The following is a 24,416-nucleotide window of genomic DNA, read 5'->3' as shown; positions in this document are numbered from 1 at the left end:
GATCAAATTCCTGATCCAACGCGGCCAAAGACATAAACATAAAAAGAAATAAATAAAATATTCCAGAATTGCAAATTTTTGATCACATCTCATAATCATTTTTTAAATAAAAAGTGATCAAAAAGACAATGGGGGAGATTTATCAAAACCGTGTAGAGGAAGAGTGGTGCAGTTGCCCATAGCAACCAATCAGATCGCTTCTTTCAATTCTCAGAGGCCTCTTTAAAAATGAAAGAAGCGATCTGATTGGTTGCTATGGGCAACTGAACCACTTTTCCTCTACACAGGTTCTGATAAATCTCCCCTAATACCACTAAGTTTTGCCCTACCAACTGGAAATCCCTTTAAAGATGTGTAGAGGCAGAGATCTAGGTGACCTTAAGGAAAATCAGGTCGCGAGCCCTGCGGACATGGACTGATGTCAGTGAATATGTTCTGTTTGTAAGATCTATGTCTATGACACAACCATAGAGCGCTGAGATTTACACATGCCACTGCCAAAGGTCTAATAATAGCTATAAGTCATTCAACACGACACTATGGCCCTATAAATAGAAAGTTTAGGTGTTTTGGTGGTGCGCTGCCATTTATCTCAAATTCAGGTCTCTCACTTATGCTTTTAACCACTGAGGCTTCCTTGACTGAACTTTCCGGTAAGTATTCAGAAATCATGACATAAACAGTAGGTTTGTCTGGTCCCCTGCTGTACGGTAATGGAAAAAATAATGCAAATTCAGCACATGGTACAAAAAAAAAAACTTTAAAATGTATGGCTTGGTGGCCTTATTGTATATCTACTGCGCAGTTCTTCAAGTAGAATATATCTTACAACTTTTTGTTGTCCTGTAGATTGTAGAGGGTTCAAAATGTCCCAATAGAAAGGGACTTTGAAGCCTCCAGTCCATTGACCCACCAACATTGAAGACCACAACTCCCTCCTTCTGGACAATGTGAAACCTGATAGTAATCTCACAATTTTTTGTACAAATTAGCAGCCACCATTGAGTTGGGTTCTATCAGGCCACGTGTTTAAGCTAAGGGGGTCCGTGGACTTCTTGGTTGACCACTGTATGTACAGTAGCATTGACATGGTGAGAACATGGCAGATATATGAACATGTTGGCTTCAGTGAGTTCCATGAGCCCCATGCTGCGCATGATAGAAGAGTATATGCCAAACAATGGTTCACATATACTAAGACTAGAGTTTTTTATTTATGCCAGTCTAGGTAAAGGAGTTTTCTATTTATTCCACTAATCTTATCTAAACTTTGTCCCCTTTGAGGAACACATACATTTTTCCAGTCACATTTCACATTAAGCAAGTGAGAAAATACTCAACTTTGCTCCCTAAAGGAAATTTGTCATCAGTATCACCTGCACTAACATGTAGGTACAGACAGGTAGTAGCGGTGACACTGAAAACAACCATACTTACCTGGTCCCATTCCGTGCTGTGGTTCTCCTGCTGTCTTCCTCAGTTGTTTTTGTTCCGGGGCCGACTTGGAGCATGGATGGAGCTTCCTGATGTTATCGCTGCTGTTACTAGCAGCGGGAAATAGCAGAGATGCAGCAGCGGTGGCATCAGGAAACTCCACCCATGCTCCATGTTGGCCCTGGGATGAAAACAAGGAAGGAAGATAGCAGGAGAATGGGGGTCAAGGAACGGGACCAGGTAAGTATGTTTGTCATCAGTGTCACCTGCACTACCTTTCTTTACTGACAGGTTAGTGCAGGGGACACTAATGACAGATTTCCTTCAAATGTCATATGACTATTGTGACATTTTATCAACGTAGTTTAAGACAAAAACTTGTGAAAATCACTTTATAAATGAAGTGACTTATACTTAAATGGGCACTGTCAGATACACAAACATTTTATATGTTGTACATCTTGGCAAAACATTAACCTTTGTAAAATACTTCATATTCTTATAAAATCATGGCTTTGTGCAAGCTGAAGCACAGGCATGGACAAAGTCCAATAAGTGAGAGGGGGCTAGCACTGCTCTGTGTCTGATAGAACAGGAGAAAGCACGGAGGAGTACTATCAGACAGTAGTGAGCACAGAGGAGTACTATCAGACAGGAGAGAGCACAGAGGAGTACTAGCAGACTGGAGAGAGCACAGAGGAGTCCTATCAGACAGGATAGAGCACAGAGGAGTCCTCTCAGACAGGAGTGAGCACAGAGGAGTCCTATCAGACAGGAGAGGGCACAGAGGAGTACTCTCAGACAGGAGTGAGCACAGAGGAGTCCTATCAGACAAGAGAGCACACAGAGGAGTACTATCAGACAGGAGGGAGCACAGAGGAGTCCTATCAGACCGCCGAGAGCACAGAGGAGTACTATCAGACAGGAGTGAGCACAGAGAAGTGCTACCAGACAGGAGAGAGCACAGATGAGTACTATCAGACCGGAAAGAGCACAGAGGAGTGCTATCAGACAAGAGATAGCACAGACAAGTTCTATCAGACAGGAGAGAGCACAGAGGAGTGGTATCAGACAGGAGAGAGCACAGAGGAGTCCTATCAGACAGAAGAGAGCACAGAGGAGTGCTATCAGACAGGAGAGAGCACAGAGGAGTCCTATCAGACAGGAGAGAGCACAGAGGAGTACTATCAGACAGGAGTGAGCACAGAGGAGTGCAATCAGACAAGAGAGAGCACAGAGGAGTCCTATCAGACAGGAGAGAGCACAGAGGAGTCCTATCAGACAGGAGAGAGCACAGAAGAGTACTATCAGGCAGGAGAGAGGACAGAGGAGTACTATCAGACAGGAGTGAGCACAGAGGAGTGCTATCAGACAAGAGAGAGCACAGAGGAGTCCTATCAGACAGGAGAGAGCACAGAAGAGTACTATCAGGCAGGAGAGAGGACAGAGGAGTACGATCAGACAGGAGTGAGCACAGAGGAGTGCTATCAGACAAGAGAGAGCACAGAGGAGTGCTATCAGACAGGAGAGAGCACAGAGGAGTGCTTTCAGACAGGAGAGAGCACAGAGGAGTGCTATCAGGCAGGAGTGAGCTAAGAGGAGTGCTATCAGACAGGAGAGAGCACAGAGGAGTACTATCAGACAAGAGAGAGCACAGAGGAGTACTATCAGACAAGAGAAAGCACAGGGGAGTGCTATCAGACTGGAGAGAGCACAGAGGAGTGCTATCAGACAGGAGAGAGCACAGAGGAGTGCTATCAGGCAGGAGTGAGCAAAGAGGAGTGCTATCAGACAGGAGAGAGCACAGAGGAGTGCTATCAGGCAGGAGTGAGCAAAGAGGAGTGCTATCAGACAGGAGAGAGGAGTACTATCAGTCAGGAGAGAGCACAGAGTGCTATCAGACAGAAGAGAGCACAGAGGAGAACTATCAGACAGGAGAGAGCAGGAGGAGTGCTTGCGCACCCTCACTTACTACTGTATATACAGTGGTCAACCAAGAAGTCCACAGACCCTTTAGCTTGAACACATGACCTGATAGAATCCAGTACAATAGTGTCACCTAATCTGTACAAAAAATTGTGAATTTACAATCAGGCTCCACAAAGTCCAGAAGGAGGGAGTTGGGGTCTTCATTGTTGGTGGGTCAATGTACTGAATGCTTCAAAGTCATTTTCTATTCTGACATTTTGTACACTATACAATCTACAGAACAACACAAAGTTGTAACATACAGTGGGGCAAACAAGTATTTAGTCAGCCACCAATTGTGCAAGTTCTCCCACTTAAAAAGATGAGAGAGACCTGTAATTTTCAGACAGAATGAGAAAAAAATCCATAAAATCACATTGTCTGATTTTTAAAGAATTGATTTGCAAATTATGGTGGAAAATAAGTATTTGGTCACCTACAAACAAGCAAGATTTCTGAATCTCACAGACCTGTAACTACCTCTTTAAGAGTCTCCTCTGTCCTACACTCATTACCTGTATTAATGGCTCCTGTTTGAACTTGTTATCAGTATAAAAGACACCTGTCCACAGCCTCAAACAGTCACACTCCAAACTCCATTATGGCCAAGACCAATGAGCTGTCGAAGGACACCAGAAACAAAATTGTAGACCTTAACCATGCTAGGAAGACTGCATCTGCAATAGGCAAGCAGCTGGTGTGAAGAAATCAACTGTGGGAGCAATTATTAGAAAATGGAAGGCATACAAGACCACTGATCAGGGCTGCCATCAGAAATTTCGGGGCCCCTCACACAGCTCAAGGCCAAAGCCCCCCCCCCCCCGTTCCATGTAGAGATACATGGAGGGGGTGTGCTGGCCGCAGCTTCCTGCAGGGTACAGACGTCAGTTCCAGCAAACTGACGGGGCCTGTGCAGGAGATCGCAGGGGGGTCCCAGCGCTTGGACCCCCCCTGCAATCTATAACTTATCCCCTATCCTTAGGGGATAGGGGATAAGTTATTTTTCACAAGACTACCCCTTTTAAAGAGGGGCCTACCCAAACTATATGGAAGCAACTATTAACAGAGGGGCCTACCCAAACTATATAGGGGGCTCCATATAGTTTGCGTAGGCCCTTCTGTTAATAGTTGCCCCTATAGTTGTTGTAGGCCCCTCTGTTAATAGTTGCCCCCATAGTTGTGGTAGGCCTGGGCCCCTCTCAGAGAGGCCTACAACTATATGGGGGAAAACTATTAGCAAAGAGGGGCCTACAACAACTATATGGGCCGGGGCACAATTTGCAACTATATAGTTGTTGTACGCCCCTATCTGCTGTTAACCATTGCCCCCAATGCTGCATCAATGCGCAGTGGCCGCGCGCAGGGGTGTAGCTTGAAACCACAGGGCCCCGATGCAAAAAATTACCTCGGAGTTCCCTACCCCTCCCCCCTGACCCCCCCGGCCATTTTATAATAAGCAGCCCTTTTTTGGTGGGGGTCCGACTGCTGAGACCCCCACCGATCACCTTGGTTGAAGTGGTTCTCCAGCTGTTGGAAAGCTAAAACTCCCATCATGTCTGGAGAGCCTCTGGTAATGGGAGTTGTAGTTTTGTAACAGCTGGAGAGACACAGATAATCCTGCCACACACTGTACCCTGAATATAATTCTGCCACACACTGTACCCTGAATATAATTCTGCCACACACTCTACCCTGAATATAATACTGCCACACACTGTACCCCTCAATATAATACTGCCACACACTGTACCCTTCAATATAATACTGCCACACACTGTACCCCTCAATATTATCCTGCCATACATGCATACACATCATATATACATGTAAACCCCCTCTTATCCTCTGTGTCCTCATCACTCCTCATAACCCCCATAACCCCCTGCCAAACCTCTCCTCATCACCCCCATAACCCCTCCTGCACCTCTTATCACCCCCATAACCCTCCTGCACTTCTCATCACCCCCATAACCCCCCTGCACCTCTCATCACCCCCCTTGCACCTCTTATCAACCCCATCACCCCCCATGCACTTCTCATCACCCCCATAACCCCCTGCACCTCTCATCAACCCGCCTGCATCTCTTATCATCCCCATAACCCCCTGCACCTCTTATCACCCCCATAACCCCCCTGCACCTCTCATCACTCCCATAACCGCCCTGTACCACTCATCACCCCCATAACCCCCTGCACCTCTCATCACCCCCCTTGCACCTCTTATCACCCCCTATGCACCTCTCATCACCCCCATAACCCCCTGCACCTCTCATCACCCCTCTTGCACCTCTTATCACCCCCATCACCCCCTATGCACCTCTCATCACCCCCATAACCCCCTGCACCTCTCATCACCCCGCTTGCACCTCTTATCACCCCCATAACCCCCTGCACCTCTTATCACCCCCATAACCCCCCTGCACCTCTCATCACTCCCATAACCACCCTGTACCACTCATCACCCCCATAACCCCCTGCACCTCTCATCACCCCGCCTGCACCTCTTATCACCCCCATAACCCCCCTGCACCTCTTATCGCCCTCATAACCCTCCCGCACCTCTTATCACCCCCATAACCCCCCGCACCTCTTATTACCCCCATACCCCCCCCTGCACCTCTCATCACCCCCCTGCAGCTCTTATCACCCCCATAACCCTCTGCACCTCTCATCACCCCCCTCTGCCTCTTATCACCCCCATAACCCCCCTGCACCTCTCATCACCTCCATAATCCCCCCACCAACTCTCATAACCCCCCCTGCATCTCTCATCACCCCCCCTGCACCTTTTATCACCCCCATCACCACCCTGCACCTCTCATCACCCCCATAACCCCCCCCTGCATCTCTTATCACCCCCATAACTCCCTCTGCACCTCTCATCACCCCCCTGCACCACTAATTACCTCCATAACCCCCCACCACCTCTCTTCACCCCCCCTGCACCACTCATCACCTCCAACTCTCATAACCCCCCTGCATCTCTCATCACCCCCCTGCACCTTTTATCACCCCCATCACCCCCATAACCCCCCTGCACCTCTCATCACCCCCCTGCACCACTAATCACCTCCATAACCCCCCACCACCTCTCATCACCCCCCCCTGCACCACTCATCACCTCCATAAACCCCCCACCACCTCTTGTCACCCCCACTGCACCACTCATCACCTCTTATCACTCCCATAACACAACCCCCAGACCGACCCCCCCCCCCCCCCCGGCGCAAGTTCACCTACCCTGTCGGGGATCGGCGAAACCACGTGAGGCTTCTGCTGCTCCTTTCACTGCACGGGGAGGATGCTGGAGATTGCACGGATACATAGGCAGGGACAGGGAAAGTGATTGGAGTAGACGTGCGTGCCTGCGCGGGGCACGTGACGTCTCTACTCCAATCAGCCCTTGGCCTGTCCGGCCCTGCCATAATTCTTAAGGGGCCCACGCCCTAGAGATAGGTAATTTAATAGAAATTTGCAGGCCCCCCGGACTATGAGGCTCGGTCATAGTCCTTGCGGGCACCCAGCGGTCAGTGAGTGACAGTCGCAGTCACTTACTGACAAGCAGGGCCGCCATCAGGGGGGTACAAGTGACAAGCCAGTAAAAAAAAAAAAAAAAAGGTCCAGGGACGTGCGGGCCTCCTGAAGCTCCGGGCCCCCATACAGGTGTATGGGTTGTACCCCGTGATGTCAAAATGATCACAAGAACGGTGAGCAAAAATCCCAGAACCACATGGGGGGGACCTAGTGAGTGACCTGCAGAGAGCTGGGACCAAAGTAACAAAGGCTACCATCAGTAACACACTACGCAACCAGGGACTCAAATCATGCAGTGCCAGAAGTGTACCCCTGCTTAAGATAGTACATGTCCGGACCTGTCTGAAGTTTGCTACAGAGCATTTGGATGAGCCAAAAGAGGATTGGGAAAATGTTATATGGTCAGATGAAACCAAAGTAGAACTTTTTAGTAAAAACTCAAGTCGTCGTTGTAATGTCAGCGCTCCAGCCAGACACGCTTTCCTCTCATGTTCCTGCTGCCAGCGGGGCTGGGATGCGCATGACGGGATGTGCCCGCATGTGAGTCCCAGCCCCTGCCCTGGGCCGGATCTTTGTTGCCCTAGTGCCTGAGAGAAAGCTACTGTGTACCTGTGATTATGTCTATCCGTGTACCTGATCCTTGTTCCGTGACCTGACCCTGCTACTGTGTTGCCTGCCCAGGCCTTCAGCTATCCTGACCTCATCTTGTCCTTATCCTCCTGTATCACGCTGAACTCCAGATACCTGTGTGGCCGAGTCGTGACGGGGGTAGCGATCTGGATGCCGCCTGCCGCAGCAAGACAATCCCGCTTTACGGTGGGCTCTGGTGAACACCAGAGGCACCTTAGACTCCTCTCCCTGGCACGGCTCACATCATCATCCACACAGGCCCAGAGGATCCACCACCTGACGTGGCCATTACAGTAAGATGTGGCCATGGATCTCGCTGGGGTGCCTCTGCCAGATGTGTCGGATCTCTCCACCATGGCTCAACAGTCGCAAAAGTTAGCTCGTCAAGCTCAACAGATGAATGGTACAACATCTTCTTGCCACTCAGCAGCAACAACAGCAACAGCAGCAGCAGCAACCTGTTCATGAGCCTCCTCCTGTGTCAGCTGTTTCTTCCGGGTCCAAGCTTCACTTATCCTTGCCCTCAAAGTTTGACAGAGATCCCAAGCTGTGTAGAGGCTTTGTGACACAGTGTTCTATGCATCTAGAACTCATGGCAAATCAGATGCCGACGGGGCGTGCTAAAGTGGCGTTTGTGGTCAGTCTACTGTCAGGCAAAGCCCTGGCCTGGGCTATACCTCTCTGGGATCGTAATGATCCGGTCTCCTCAAACTTTTCTTGTAGAATTCCGCAAAGTATTTGAAAAACCCTCGCTAGCCTCCTCTGCCGAGACGGCTCTCCTGACTCTTTGTCAAGGTAACTCCTCTGTGGGCGACTACGCTGTTCAATTCCGCTCACTAGCTTCTGAACTGGCTTGGAACGATGAAGCCTTGTGTTCCACCTTTAAAAATGGACTCTCCAGTAGAATCAAGGATGTGCATTTTGCCGAGAGGCAGGAAGAACTTCATTTGGAAAGAGAACCTGCCTGAACACGGCGATTACCCTGACTGGCTCCTGTGTTCAAACCTCCACTTCCATCTTCTTTGCCTCCAGCCGAATAGGCTATGGAGGTGGATCACTTTAGCCTAATGCATCAGGAAAGATCCCGTTGACACAACAAGAATTTGTGCCTATATTGTGCTAGTCCGGAGCACTTTCTTAAAGACTGTTCTATACGTCCTCCACGTCCGGGAGAATGCTTGCATCTTGGACAAGTAAGAGTGGCGTCTCCAGATGTGAATATTACCTCTCCTCGTTTGACCATTCCAGTTCAGGTATTTTCTCCTGCCAAGACATCTTTCAATGCTTCTGCACATTTGGCTTCTTGTCTTGCCAAGCCCTTGTACATTTCCTCTGTTAATGGACAAAATCTGAATTGTAAGGCGCTATACCGCACTGAACCTTTCTTCATGCAAGTAGGAGATTTGCATAAAGAAAACATTGAGTTCTATGTGCTACCACATTGTACTTCAGAGCTTCTTCTTGGTCTTCCTTGGCTTCAACATCATTCTACTCAATTAGACTGGACATCTGGTGAAATCACATGGGCACAGTTTTTCCAAAATCATTGTCTTGTGCTGATCCAGTCGAAAACTCTTTCTTCACCTCCTCCTAGGCCTGCTAACAAAAACTTCAGAGCTAATGCTTTTTCCAGGTCCTCCGATGTCGCAGGTTTGGACTCCATGCTAGGGCATAATATTCCTCCTGAGCCTTTGATTCCTTCATGTCCTGCAGATGTTCAGCATCTTCCTCCAGGGAAATCCTTTTTTTCCCACCAAACTGAGACGTAGTCCTGAATTGGGGACATTATTCTTTGCTGCCTGTTCACCCTGGAAAATGGAAGACTATTCAACTGATCTCCCAGCATTACTGGTGGCCGCACCTTGAAAACGATGTCGCAGATTTTGTTCATTCCTGCATTACCTGTGCCTGCAACAAAGCTATTTTACAGAAACCTGCAGACCACTTACAGCCTTTGCACACTCCTGAAACCCTCCAAGAAGAGGGGGATACCAAAGGGGGGGGGGGGTTCTGTAACTTCAGCGCTCCGGCAAGAGTCGCTGGTCATGAGCGCTCTCCTCTCATGTCCCCACTGCTGGCGGGGCTGGGATTCGCATCGTGGGATGAGCCCGCATGTGAGTCCCAGCTCGTCACTCAACTCCCTTGTCTTTGCTGCCCTAGTGCTGGAGAGAAAGCTACTGTGTTCCTGTAATCATGTCTCTCCGTGTACCTGATCCTTGTTCCATGACCTGACCCTTCTACTGTGCCGCCTGCCCTGCCCTTCAGCTATCCTGACCTCTTCTTGTCCTTATCCTCCTGTATCACGCTTCACCCCAGCTACCTGTATGGACGAGTCGTGACGGGGGTAGTGACCTGGGTGCCGCCTGCTGCAGCAAGACCATCCCGCTTTGCGGCGGGCTGTGGTGAAACCAGCGGCACCTTAGACTCCGCTCCCTGGCGCGGCTCAATTCATCATCCACACAGGCTCAGAGGATCCACCACCTGCCGTGACCCTTACAGCCATGTTTGGAGGAGAAAGAATGCTGAGTTGCATCCAAAGAACACCATACCTTGCCATACCTTGCCATACCTTACCAGTGCCCATTTAAGTGTTTCTAAGCCCTTGCAGGACTTTACCAATAATTATTATTTTTCCTTAATATTTTGGTGAAATCACAAAACTTAAAGGGGTATTTTGGCTTTATACATCTTATCCCCTATCTAAAGGATAGGGGATAAGATGTATGATCACATGGGTTCCGCCGCTGGGGACCCCCGCGATCTCGGTGCAGTCCCTGGCATTGTGCCAGGTGCTGCCTCCGAGACAGGGATGTGATGTCATGGCCACGCCCCCTAGTTATGTCATGCCATGCCCCCTCCATTCATGTCTATGAGGGTTGTATCATGGTTCTTTTTCTTAAGGAAGAGTGACCTCCAAGGGGTTCAACAGACTTAGAGGCCACCTTGTATGAGAATCCCCACCTGGAAATAGACATGGGGCCAGAAAACACTGAGGCTGCTAGTGAATGTAGTAGCCAAGGTTACTATTATTGATTAGGAATTACGCTACCTGACCTATGGCAGGACCGGTTGATCGGATTGTTATGTAACTGCTCATACTGATAACATAGTCATGATGGGGAAGTATTTGGTTATGTTTATAGTAGCAGTAACATATACATAGCACAGATATTTAGTGGTACAATTCAACAGATTTAAAGAGTTTATCTTGTCGAAAAATTATGGTTATTAAAGTACCAAATAAATTAATATAGTACTTAATAAAGGGTAACTCTCATTAAAATTTATTTTTGCTATAGCACTCCTTATGGTAAATAAAAAATATTTCTAATATACTTTGCTTAAAAAAAATTAAGTTTTCTATGTTTTATTTGTGCTTAAAAAAGCTCAAGAGCACATTTCCCCCATCTTATACACAGACTTGGGACCGAGGTTCAAATACAGAAAGTGCAGTGTGCTGGGGGAGGGGGGGGGGTTTCAACCTCATCCAATCATAGCTCCTCTCACACTTGTTGGTTGGACACACCCCCCTCAGCCCTCCAGGCGGCACTTCCTGTGTTTGGGCTTCGGTCCTAAGTCTGTGTATAAGATGGGGGAAAATGTGCTCTTGAGCTTTTTTAAGCACAAATAAAACATAGAAAACTTCTTTTTTTTTTCCACCAAAGTATATTAGAAATCTTTTTTATTTACCATAGGAGTGCAATAGCAAAAAATTTTTTTATGAGAGTGCCCATTTAAGATCATTTAAATACCCAGTAAAGAAATAAGATGTTCACTCACATAGTAATGTGTATGTCCACCTAATGTGCTGAAAACTGGAGGACACAACCGCTCAGTCACTCTGCTCACTGCCAGGTCTCTATTTAGTGATTTAATAGAAAAAAACTTTATGCCCTGCTTGTGTTAGACTGAAAAGATCCTGTTCAGTAACATAACAGGATAGGTTAAAAGATTACTTTTGTAAATTAGGCAAGAAGGGGCATTAATATTAGCTGCCAGAGGAAGAAGGAGACTTACTTTATCTAGAGTTTGCCCCTAGTGGCGAAGATTAGCAACAGCACCATGGAGAACGCATGGAAGCCAAAAATGATGAAAAATTTTTGTTTGAATTATTTTACAACAGCTATTCAGGATTGTTTATGTGAAAATGGTTCATGGTAGCAATTCACCAAAAAGTAATAATAGCGTAGAAGAAAGGAGGGATACCCAAAGTTTTTATACGGATTCAATGGTCTATTTTAAATCTAAATGTAAAGGTATTAACACTTGTAGATCAATATTGAATCAATTTCTTCCCAGTTAAAATGCTGTTTGAAATACCTTCAGCGATTTTCTTAACTAGAATGATATTAATCTGATTAAAATTCCAAGTATGATGATATATGCCCTAAAAAGTTATGTGCACTGTATCTGTGTCACGCTGTTCCTGTAAGGTTCTTTTCACACCAAGTTTTTGGTGTTGGTTTGGTGTATGCTTCAGGTAATTTCTTGGCTCATACAGCAAGTGTATCCAATCCATGATCGGAACAGAAATTAGTCATCTTGGCATCCTTTCATATAGTTTCTGATAGGGTTTGCATTTTTCTGCTGGATGGAATGGCGCAGACCTCTGAGCAAGATCCAGTGAAAAAAGTATGCTATATTTACATAGATGGGAGACACAGCACAACAGTCTCGGCTGTTTCCGTAATCTCTGTCCTGCCTTTGCTTAGATGTGATTGTAATGGCGCACTAGTGCATCTGTCTGTGGTGCAGGGTTGTGGCTCAGGGTAATTAGATATATCACTTCAAGACGCCAGGGCCTACACGGTCCGAGGATGGGACAGCTTCTCCTGGGCCAGGTGCGGGATAATAAATACATTGATGCCAGGTTATGGATAACTGTCTTTACTGAGGCAGAAGATGTTAAAATCCTAACTGAGCAGATTAGAGTAGACGAGATGCAGAGTAACCCTTGGGAGCCCTGTAAACTTGCTGTGACTTGTAGTAATTTACTTGGGACTTTACACTTAAAGCGAACCCGTCAGATCCAACAAAAAAAATGTTTTTCTAAATATATCACTTAGTACCTAATCCTGACCATGTACATCTAATTTTTATGTGTCTAGCACATTTATTTATTTTTTCATTACACTTTTAATTTAGCTCACTAGTCTGAATTCTTCTCAAAGGGAGGGGGCGTGGCCTCACTGTGCAGGTCTCCGCCCCCTCCCTCAGTATGCTGTCTGTTCACATCTCCCCTAGCATTAGCAAAACTACAACTCTCAGCTTGTCCTCACTGACAGTAGCCGGACACAAGCTGACAGTGGGAGGATTTTTCCTCCAGCTGTGAGCCCTGCACTCACAGCTGTCAATCAAGGAAGTGTGTCCATGACATAGGTAATGACACATGGACACAGGAGGACTAGTAAGTGTCCAAGCAGACAGGGGGGCAGTTTTTTGACTGGCTTTTTCAGTATGAAATACTGAAAATGTTCTAATGAAAGCAATTGCCAATCCTATTGGTTTTGCATGTGTGATAGCCTGGGGGGTGTAGAGTATGGGGAGTGTAGCTGTGCGGGTAATCAGAGTGTGCTTGATAACCCTTGCTATTCGTGACGCCAGGGTGAGGGCCCCTCAATAAAGCTTTTCCTACCGCCTCCCTTCCCAGGAACGATAAGGAGGTAGATGATAATATGTTTGAGGTAGATAAAAATAATGGATTGTCCACAACCGGAGAGCCTCTGTAAACAGCGTTAACTTTTACTGAAGATTTTCTGTAAACTTCATTAACACAACAGTCTCTTAGCATAACAACTGCTTCCTTTGGAGATTGACAATGGTTGGGACGTTAGCATTAAGAGTCTTTTAGTCTATTGAGCTGTTCCACCTGATTTAGGGGAATAAGTTGAGGTCCATCAGTCACGCTAGCATTAGCAGGAATTTAGATTTGAACTCACGATTTTGGTTCTGCTGAGGCCGTAGGTTTTGAGGCCTAGCGTGTCTTTGAAAGTTGCGTAGCACACCATCCTGTTAGTCCGGCATACACGAGAGCAGCAACCTAAGAGAGACATAATTGGACGCAGCTCCCTTATATGGGCAGGGGCAGGACTAACGCTGATTGGTCCATACAGATGTCAATCAACATTACAGATATTTGTGGGTAACACGTGACCCAAGGACCTCCTAAGGTCCTGCAACATACCATAGAGGTTACTAGCATGGTCACATGACCGAAGGTCCTGCGACGCTGAACAAGGTAAGTACTATACATTACTATAAAAGATAGATATAATTATTAAATATAGACATTTATTAACATTAAAGTTATACTTAAGGAGAGGCGACTAGGGGCTGTCCCACCTGAGGAACCCTACCTGAACGTAGTTACTCTGACTTTGGGACCTCTACACTAGGTACTGGATTCAATACTGTACCGGGACACCACACATGCTTTACAACATATTAAAAGCTTTTGTATCTGACAGTGCCCATTTAATGTTAAGGCCTCCCATGCTGACTAGGATCCAATTAACGCTACACCACCAGGGTATGAACAATCACTGTGTGGCCCATCGACTCACCGGGTTTTATGCTCACAGTTAGGAATTTCCAACTCCACCTGGGCGGGGAACACTCGCCGAATGGTGTGGTCGCTTGCTTGAAGATTTTATTTAGGCTTCCCTTGAATCATCTCACACTCCTGCTGTATCTTCTCCAAACTGCAGCTCACACTTAGCTCTGCACTCACACTAGCCTGGAGATAGGCTAAACTTAAACTAAAACTCTCACTGAACTGAATAGCTCCTCCCCCTACACTACATATAGCCTAGCTAGGGAGCCCCCCATTGGGCAATCAGGGTCATATGGGTATTCTGCATCATGCCTCCTCACAAATATCCTGTATATTTCTTAAAGGTACAGTGCAAAATAATATAAATTAACAGACAAAGATTACAATAAATATCACAGCATCACCTAAGCAACAGGGCCTATCGCATGCACCTGAAGCAATGTTTACCTGACAGGACGCACTCCGGTGCTGGGATACCACACGGTCACCACAATATTGTGTCACCTTTTTACTCACCCCATGTTAGCATACAAATTATTTGAACCTATATAATAAGTCTTTTATATTCTGCTGTGTGCCAGGATATTTTAGGGAGTGTTTGATCTTCTGAATGTGAGTTATGATTGTTTAGGGACCATTTTTTTATCAGGGCCGGGTCTCTCAATAGAATGTATCAAAGTTTCTGGAGGACGATATACAGAATTACCCAGTCAGCAGAAGTTTACACAGTGATGACATTTAATTTGTGATTCCCTTAATTATCATGTTTCCTTTTTCTTTTCTTGTCAGATTGTTGCAGAAGTAAGATCTTAATAGTCCCCTAGGGTAGCCTTTTTCTATGAAGCACCAGTCTACAATTTTGACTAAGATAGAACTGGTAATCTAATTGTAGTCTCTCCATTGGCTTACACATTTCTGTTTGTTTAAAAATATATATGTACATACAGTGGGGCAAAAAAGTATTTAGTCCACCACCAATTGTGCAAGTTTTCCCACTTAAAAAGATGAGAGAGGCCTGTAATTTTCATCATAGGTATACCTCAACTATGAGAGACATAATGAGAAAAAAGATCCATAAAATCACATTGTCTGATTTTTAAAGAATTTATTTGCAAATTATGGTGGAAAATAAGTATTTGGTCACCTACAAACAATCAAGATTTCTGGCTCTCACAGACCTGTAATTTCTTCTTTAAGAGTCTCCTTTGTCCTCCACTCGTTACCTGTATTAATGGCACCTGTTTGAACTTGTTATCAGTATAAAAGACACCTGTCCACAACCTCAAACAGTCACACTCCAAACTCCATTATGGCCAAGAGACCAAAGAGCTGTTGAAGGACACCAGAAACAAAATTGTAGACCTGCACCAGGCTGGCAAGACTGAATCTGCAATAGGCAAGCAACTTGGTGTGAAGAAATCAACTGTGGGAGTAATTATTAGAAAATGGAAAACATACAAGACCACTGATAATCTCCCTCGATCTGGGGCTCCATGCAAGATCTCACCCCGTGGTGTCAAAATGATCACAAGAACGTTGAGCAAAAATCCCAGAACCACACAGGGGGACCTACCTGCAGAGAGCTGGGACCAAAGTAACAAAGGCTACCATCAGTAACACACTACGCCGCCAGGGACTCAAATTCTGTAATGCCAAATGTGTCCCCCTGCTTAAGCCAGTATATGTCTGGGCCCATCTGAAGTTTGCTAGAGAGCATTTGGATGATCCAGAAGACGATTGAGAGAATGTCATATGGTCAGATGAAAACATTTTCATCTTTTCAAACTTTTTGGTAAAAAATCAATTTGTTGTGTTTGGAGGAGAAAGAATGCTGAGTTGCATCCAAAGAACACCATACCTTCTGTGAAGCATGAGGTTGGAAACATCATGCTTTGGGGCTTTTTTTCTGCTAAGGGACCAGGACGACTGATCCGTGTAAAGAATTAACGGGGCCATGTATCGTGAGAGTTTGAGTGAAAACCTCCTCCCATGAGCAAGGGCTTTGAAGATGAAACATGGCTGGGTCTTTGAGCATGACAATGATCCCAAGCACACCGCTTGGGCAACGTAGGAGTGGCTTCATAAGAAGTATTTCAAGGTCCTGGAGTGGCCTAGCCAGTCTCCAGATCTCAACCCCATGGAAAACCTTTGGAGGGAGTTGAAAGTCTGTATTGCCCAGCGACAGCCCCAAAACATCACTGCTCTACAGGAGATCTGCATGGACAAATGGGCTAAAATACCAGAAACAGTGTGTGAAAACCTTGTGAAGACTTACAGAAAATGTTTGACCTCTGCCATTGCCAACAAAGGGTATATAACGAAGTATTGAGATGAACTTTTGTTATTGACCAAATACTTATTTTCCATCATAATTTGCAAATAAATTCTTATTCTGATTAAATAAAAAATCAGACATTGTTTTTTTTTTTAATTATTTTTTCTCATTCTGTCTCTCATAGTTGAGGTACACCTATGATGAAAATTACAGGCCTCTCTCATCTTTTTAACTTAAGGACTCAGGGCGTACCTGTATGTCTTGAGTCCCGCTGACGGGGTTTAAACCATTCTCACGAGCGGAGAACGGGTTAAACCCTGTGGGTCCCGGTTGCTACAAGTGCAAGTGCAATGTTTCAGCAGCAGTAGCCTTTGTCAAGCAATTGCTTGACAAAGGCAACTGCTGCCGAAACGTTGCTCTTGTATTTTGGGGATAATAAAGAATTCCAGCTTTTCTTCACAAGATCCGCTGGCTGCCTGGTTGATCACCTGCATGGAGGCCTCTGCTTGATGCTGTTTTACCTTTGTTCTATCTATCTAAAAAGCAGTGTGCTGCTGTAATTCTTTTGCTTGTGTTTGTAGTGCAGCCTCAACAGCGTGCACCTGTATGCCTGGTCCATACAATGGTTGTGTATCAGATGTGCAGGTCAACTTTTTTTTGTATTGGTCTACCTTTTTTTGTATTGCACATGTGGGGGAGTTGGTACCTCCATGTTGGTTCGTGCACCCCTCCCATTTTATAAGGTGCTGGATGTTTCAGACCTTACAAGCCTGGTAACTGACTGCTCAGAGGCATGTTCATAGTGTAGGGTCCATCCCAATGAGGTCACCTTATCGTGGTGGGATGGTACACACTATTTGGCCAAATGGTAAGCTAAGAACCTCTATCTTTCATATTTCATATCATATTTCATATATAGCTTTCAGTGTGCTGCTGTAATTCTTTTGCTTGTATCTATCTATCTATCTATCTATCACATATCTATCAATTTATCTTTCTATCTGATATCTATCTCATATCTATCGATCTATCTATCATAGCCGTCGTGCCCCTTCCCATAGACTTGCATTGAGGGGGCAAGGCATGACGTCATGAGGGGGCAGGGCTATGAAGTCACGAGCTCCCGGTGCTGGCTCCAGCATTTGGAACAGTTTGTTCCAAATGCTGAGCAGCGGAGTACTCCTTTAAGGCCTTGGCCAGGAAGCCCAAAAGACCAGACAGCTTTTTTTTTTTTGCAGTACTCCCAGATTGCTGAAAAAATAAAACCGTGTTCTTTATTTCATGCAGAAAATGTTGTCCATAACAGAGCGACCATAGTATTGGTTGTTCTGGGCAAAGGGGGAGATTTTTCAAAACCTGTACTTTTCTACTTTATAACACTGATATGTTAAAGAGATTTATCAAAACCTGTGCAGAGGAAAAGTTGACCAGTTTTCCATAGCAACCAATCAGATCGCTTCTTTCATTTCCCAGAGGTGTTTTAAAAATGAAAGAAATGATCTGATTGGTTGTTATGGACAACTGGTCAACTTTTCCTCTTCCAAGGTTTTCGATAAATCACCCCACATTATTTTCTTGCATGGAATAAAGAACACAGTTCCATTTTTTACCTATCTGGGAGTGCTGCAAGTATTTTTGTTTATCTATCTATCTATCATCTATTTATTTCTCTATCTATCTCTCATATCTATCTATCTATCTATCTCATATCTATCTATTTCATATCTATCTATCTCATATTTATCTATCTATCTATCTATTTCATATCTATCTATCTATCTATCTATCTATCTATCTATCTCATATCTATCTATCTACAGTGAGGATCAAAAGTTTGGGCACCCCAGGTAAAAATTTGTATTAATGTGCATAAAGAAGTCAAGGAAAGATGGAAAAATCTCCAAAAGGCATCAAATTACAGATTAGACATTCTCTAACAAAAGTTAGATTTTATTTCCATCATTTACACTTTCAAAATAACAGAAAACAAAAAAAATGGTGTCTGCCAAAGTTTGGGCACCCTGCAGAATTTAAAGCATGCATTGCCCCCTTTGGGCAAAGCTGAGACCTGCCAGTGTAATGGACTGTTCTCAATCATCATCTGGGAAGACCAGGTGATGTCAATCTCAAAGGATTTAAATGCCCAGACTCATCTGACCTTGCCCCAACAATCAGCACCATGGGTTCTTCTAAGCAGTTGTCTTGAAATCTGAAACTGAAAATAGTTGATGCTCAAAAAGCTGGAGAAGGCTATAAGAAGATAGCAATATGTTTTCAGATGTCAATATCCTCTGTTCATAATGTAATTAAGAAATGGCAGTCATCAGGAACAGTGGAAGTTAAAGCAAGATCTGGAAAACCAAGAAAAATATCAGACAGAAAAGCTCACAGGATTGTGAGAAAAACAATTCAAAACCCACATATGGTCTTCATGGAAGAGTCATCAGAAGAAAACCACAAAAATCAGCATTTGAACTTTGCAAATGAACATATAGACAAGCCTGATGCATTTTGGAAACAAGTTCTGTGGACCAATGAGTTTAAAATGGAACTTTTTGGCCGGAATGAGCAAAGGTACGTTTGGAGAAGAAGGGGAACAGAATTTAATGAAAAGAACCAGGATAAATCATGCTTTGAGGTTGTATTGCAGCCCGTGGCAAAGGGAACACCTCATGAGTAGAAGGAAAAATGGATTCAATAAAATTTCGGAAAATTTTGGATGCTAACTTGATGCCATCTGTGAAAAAGCTGAAGTTAAAGAAAGGATGGCCTCTCCAAATGGATAATGATACTAAACACCTCAAAATCCACGGGGAATTACATCAAGAGGCGTAAACTAAAGGTTTTGCCATGGCCTTCACAATCTCCTGACCTCAACATAATTGAAAATCTATGGATAGACCTTAAAAGAGCAGTGTGTGACAGGCAGCCCAGAAATCTCAAAGAACTGGAAGACTTTTGTAAGGAAGAATGGGCAGAGATACCTCAAACAAGAATTAAAAGACTCTTGGCTGGCTACAAAAAGTGATACTTGCCAAAGGGGGCAGTACAAGATATTAACTCTGCAGGGTGACCAAACTTTTGCAGACTCCATTTTTTTGTTTTCTGTTATTTTGAAAATGGAAATTATGGAAATAAAATGTAACTTTTGTTGACATATTATAAGAATGTCTAATCTGTAATTTGATGCCTTTTGGAGATTTTTCCATCTTTCCTTGGCTTCTTTATGCACATTAATAGTGTTGAGCGGCATAGGCCATATTCGAATTCGTGATATTTTGCGAATATATGGACGAATATTTGTGTTATATTTGCTAAATTAGCATATTCGTAATATTCGCGTTATATTTTCGCTTATGCGAAAATTAGCATATGCGAAAATTGGCATAAGCAAAAATTCGCAAATGCGAAAATTAGCATATGCAAATTTTCACATGTGAAAATTCGTACGCCAGTCTCACACAGTAGTATTGGAGCCTTCTTTACACCACACAAGCTGGAAGCAGAAAGGGATGATCACTGTGATGTGTACTGTGAAAAAAAACAAAACAATATTCGTAATTGCGAATATATAGTGATATATTCGCGAATATTCGCGAATAAAATTCGCATTGGGAATATTCACGAGCAACACTACACATTAATACAAATTTTTTACCTGGGGTGCCCAAACGTTAGATCCCCACTGTATCTATGTATCATCTATCCATCTCATATCTATCTATCTATCTCATATCTATCTATCTATCTATCTATCTATCTATCTATCCAGCTCATATCTATCTATCTATCTATCTCTCTATCTGTTTGTCTAGCTCATATCTATCTATCTATCTATCTCATATCTATCTATCTACTATCTATCTCATATCTATCTCATATCTATCTATCATCTATTTATCTATCTAGATCTAACTGCTTGAAAATGATTTCGTGAGCAGGTTGAAATGTCGCTTGCTGTGATTTTTCCCTTTTTTTGATGGAATAAAAAAGCACTTTTATATGGACTTTGTAGGGTGCAGAAAGATCCTTTTTGCTATCTATCTATCTATCTATCTCATATTTATCTATCTATCTATTTATCTATCTATCTATCGGTCTCATGTAATGTCCCAGTACAGGACATGGTCCTTTACTACCCTTAGGCCCTGTCAGGTTGAGACCCACAGTGACCTGGGGGCTCCCCTGCATGTTCTTCCCCTGTTGTTTCCAGAATGTTGTGTATGACACTTTAATGCCTAGACAGTATCTTTATGTATAATTAGTGTAAAGGACCTGTTAGTTGCTGTGGGAGGTCTCAAGAACCTGTGAGATTGTTACATGTTATCTCATGTTGTCACATGATTTGTTGTCACATGTTCTCCTAGAGAGCACCAGCTTAACCCATGACCGGCAGCTTAACCAATGGGCTTTAGTCCAGCCCCCCACTATATAAAGGGGCGGCCATTATAATTTGCTCTCTTCTCTTATCTCTGACCATCTGCTACTGAGACAGCAAACACCAGAGATCTCAGTGCATGTGATCAGCATCTGGAAGACCCCAAAAGCTACAGTCATTCCAGTAAGTCTCAAGTCTATGTCTGCTGTCACTGAAACTAGTCAAGTCCTGCACATAGTCAAGTCCAATCTGAAGTCAAGTAAATTACAAGTATATTGGTCCAGCAAGCTGCGAGGTCCTTCTGGGTCCTGGCCACCTCTCTGGGAAATCTGACCTTAGCTGTGAAGATAATTCCATCTGTCTTCTACTCAGTAAAGCCTCCGTTTGACCATAACTGGTTGTGGACTCTCATTTCACTACTAGCAACTGGGATAGCGGAGAAACGGGCGTGTGGTGTTTCGGAACCCCAAAACCACACTGGCGTCACGAACACTAGGGGTTAATACCATCTGATCCCACTACTCACACCGCTACACCCGTGGTCCCACCATACACCTGTGGGTCACTACACTCATATCTATCAATCTAACTGAAAGTTTCAGAAATATCTACAACAAATATAACACAAATATAATAAATTCACCCGTATGGAGACCTGGTAGGTCACGTAATTACCTGCCATTGTAATATTAACCTGTTTTCTCCTTTGTGTTTCTTTTTGCAATTCAGTTCTTACAAAAAGTTTAAACCCTGGACTTTTTTTTTATATTTTTACGATAGCGTGTAGAGAGAATAAAAAGTATGTATCAGTAATGCTGATACCTAGAAACACCTAATGTAAGACATAAATCAACGAGTAAAAAACCTTGTTACAGAAAACCACAACCTGGTTCCATTGTGACGTATCGTCTATTAATATGCAAATCTATTACTGAATCCTCGGCCCCGGCTCCTGACTGGTTAGTTATTAGCAGATTCCAGCTCAGGAAGCCTATGGCCGCTGTCACTTATCAGATAAGATTTTCCTATTTGACAAAACCTGGGGTTAGTGCTGAAATGTCAAAGGAAACCGCTCCACACTAAAACCACAGGATGAACCAGATAGCAATGGTGTGCGCTCTATATAATGGGAGGTCTAGACCTGAGCACCTCACAGCATTCACCTGCCCAAGACTAACAGAGACCAATACAGCAAATACAGCAGCACCATGGAAGTCCTGACAGCACCCGGCAAGGTGAGAGGCCGACTGAATGCAACTAATATATAGGAATCCTATAGGTGATAGGGGTGCAATGAACGTTACATATATGTATATATATATACATATATATATATATATATAATATTTTTATTATTTTTGCTTTATCTGATTTAAAATTTGTATTAATTATATTAGTTATTATTATATTTCCCTATAATTTTACAGTTGTTTTTATTTATTATTGCCGATTTGTTTGTTTTATTTGACTTTTATTATTTTATATATTATTTTATTGTCATGTTATTATATTGTATATTGTATATTGTAAATATCATTTATATCTATATTTGATTACTACTTTATTATGTATTAATTTTCAGATTTTTATAATATTATTAGGCACATGACAAAGTTTCTATTTAAATACATTTAGATAGGTATTTGGATTTTATCTTGCTTGGGGGGACGCTCTATGACAAAAAGTACTGTCTCTCCAATGCTACCATTGGTTCATATCTATCTATCTATCTAGCAAAGAAAAAATTGCAGCACTCCAAATTCAAATGCAAAAAAGTGTAGGATTTATTAGCCTATGAGATAGATAGATCTATCTATCTATCTATCTATCTATCTATCTATCTATCTCATATCTATCTATCTATCTATCTATCTATCTATCTCATATCTATCTATCTATCTATCTATCTCATATCTATCTCTCTCTCTCATATCTATCTATCTCATATCTATCTATCTCATATCTATCTATCTATCTATCTATCTCATCTCATATCTATCTATCTATCTCTCTCATATCTATCTATCTATCTATCTCATAGCTATCTATCTCATATCTATCTATCTCTCTCTCTCTATCTCATATCTATCTATCTATCTATCTATCTCATATCTATCTATCTCATATCTATCTATCTCATATCTATCTATTATCTATCTATCTGTTGATATAATCTAGACTTGTCATATACAGCTCTTTTTATGATCAATACACTGAATGTGAAGGAGATAAATATACCGTATTCCCTAATATTCTTCTCCCATTCAGTTGACAGCAGTGCTGCTTTTCCTTGGAGTTACCGCTTTCATGTCTGTCCATTGTGTGGATCTTCATCATTTAAAGAAAGCAGCATGTCCACCCCTCGCTAGATTACCCCCCACAGTGAAAGTCAGCCTGAACATAAGCGGACACGACTCCCTTCTCCTGACTGGTGATGTGAATAAGCGCTCCACCTCTCCATGGGAGTACAGGTAACGTCATTCACCTATATAATCATATATAATCCTTATGCAGTGCTTTATGAAAGCCTCCTGACATTGAGCTGTAAGTAAGTCATCCCATAATACAGATTACTGGACTTGGCTACAGAATATACAATTCAGATTTAATTAAACATGTCTTCTTTCTTTCAATATCAGCGCCACTCCTGTCTTGAGGTTGTTTTTGGTATTACAACTCGGCCCCATTCACTTCAATGGAACAGAGCTGCAATACCACACAAAAACTACAAGAGGTTCGCTTTTTCTGGAAGAAAACAGCTATGCCTTTCTAATTCTTGATAAGGCTTTTCTACCCTAATATTACTTATACATTAATGCAATCAGCAACCTGTAAGATGTTACAATAAGCAGGGGCGTCACTAGAATTAATACAGCCCAAGAGGAATTATAGAAAGCCCCGCCCCCGAGCAAGTTTGTAATAAACAGAACTGTAGTAATGCAAGCAGCCGCAGAACTACATATACTTGAGCAGGAATGGAATGGTAGTAATGCTATGTATAAGATGGATGGACATATAGTAGGATGACTAGGACATCAAGGCTTCATGCCGCATCACTAACTCCATAGGACCCTTTACAGCCACCTGGTAATTCATTATTGATCATATATAGCTATAGGAGTTATAGTCAAAATTGAAGAAATATCCTAATGTGACTTTCTCTATTTGTCTCCAGCTATGACAGAAACATGAACCGATACCCTGAAATAATTGCCGAGGCCAAGTGTAATATGGCCGCGTGTGTGGATGCCCAGGGAAACGTGGATAACAACTTAAATTCCGTCCCCATCAGACAAGAGATCCTGGTCCTTTACCGTGAGACGAATAAATGTGCCCCCAGCTCCAAACTAGAGAAAAAGCTTGTGACCGTGGGCTGCACCTGCGTACGACCCATCATCAAAGAGCAGCAATAGATAGAGAATGAAAGATCCCGCTCCGGCACTAGAGAAACCACCATGTTTTACGTTTATCAGACGTTTATCTGTTGTAGTCTTTTTTTTTTTTTTAATAAGGAGCATTGGATAAGTGCGAGTCTTCTGGTATAATGTAAATAGCAAAATTCTCAAACAGTATTTAGTATTTACATTATTTTTATTTATATATTTATCTTAGAAATTTAACTCATTGTATTTATTCTTATATGA

At 43.4% G+C, this 24,416-nt stretch overlaps 1 protein-coding gene across 3 annotated transcripts; it reads left to right on the top strand.

Moving 5' to 3' along the window:
- The first annotated feature begins 276 nt into the window (after positions 1-276).
- Positions 277-24,293, top strand: LOC130360529 (interleukin-17F-like). Of its 3 annotated transcripts, none has more exons than XM_056563046.1 (3): positions 277-420; positions 23,041-23,243; positions 23,948-24,292. In XM_056563046.1, exons 2-3 carry the CDS (start codon positions 23,080-23,082, stop codon positions 24,183-24,185), a joined length of 402 nt encoding a protein of 133 aa, XP_056419021.1. In that variant the 5' UTR covers positions 277-420; positions 23,041-23,079; the 3' UTR covers positions 24,186-24,292. The 3 variants fall into 3 exon arrangements, with proteins under 3 accessions (XP_056419021.1, XP_056419022.1, XP_056419020.1); XM_056563047.1 differs by lacking the exon at positions 277-420 and adding an exon at positions 439-653 and having other exon boundaries at positions 23,948-24,293; XM_056563045.1 differs by lacking the exon at positions 277-420 and adding an exon at positions 21,653-22,007 and having other exon boundaries at positions 23,948-24,289.
- Positions 24,294-24,416: the final 123 nt, after the last annotated feature.

This window comes from Hyla sarda, chromosome 3 (genome assembly GCF_029499605.1).
Source record: "Hyla sarda isolate aHylSar1 chromosome 3, aHylSar1.hap1, whole genome shotgun sequence".
In the NCBI taxonomy this organism is placed as follows: domain Eukaryota; kingdom Metazoa; phylum Chordata; class Amphibia; order Anura; family Hylidae; genus Hyla; species Hyla sarda.
Note: the sequence above shows the minus strand (reverse complement) of the source record. Positions and strands in the feature narration are given on the sequence as shown.

Excerpts from the sequence above, each read along its gene's own strand:
- LOC130360529 (XM_056563045.1), top strand. The coding sequence starts at position 21,981 with ATGGAAGTCCTGACAGCACCCGGCAAG. Across the intron at positions 22,008-23,040 it reads TCCTGACAGCACCCGGCAAG|TTGACAGCAGTGCTGCTTTT; the intron begins GTGAGAGGCCGA and ends TCTCCCATTCAG. Across the intron at positions 23,244-23,947 it reads ACCTCTCCATGGGAGTACAG|CTATGACAGAAACATGAACC; the intron begins GTAACGTCATTC and ends ATTTGTCTCCAG.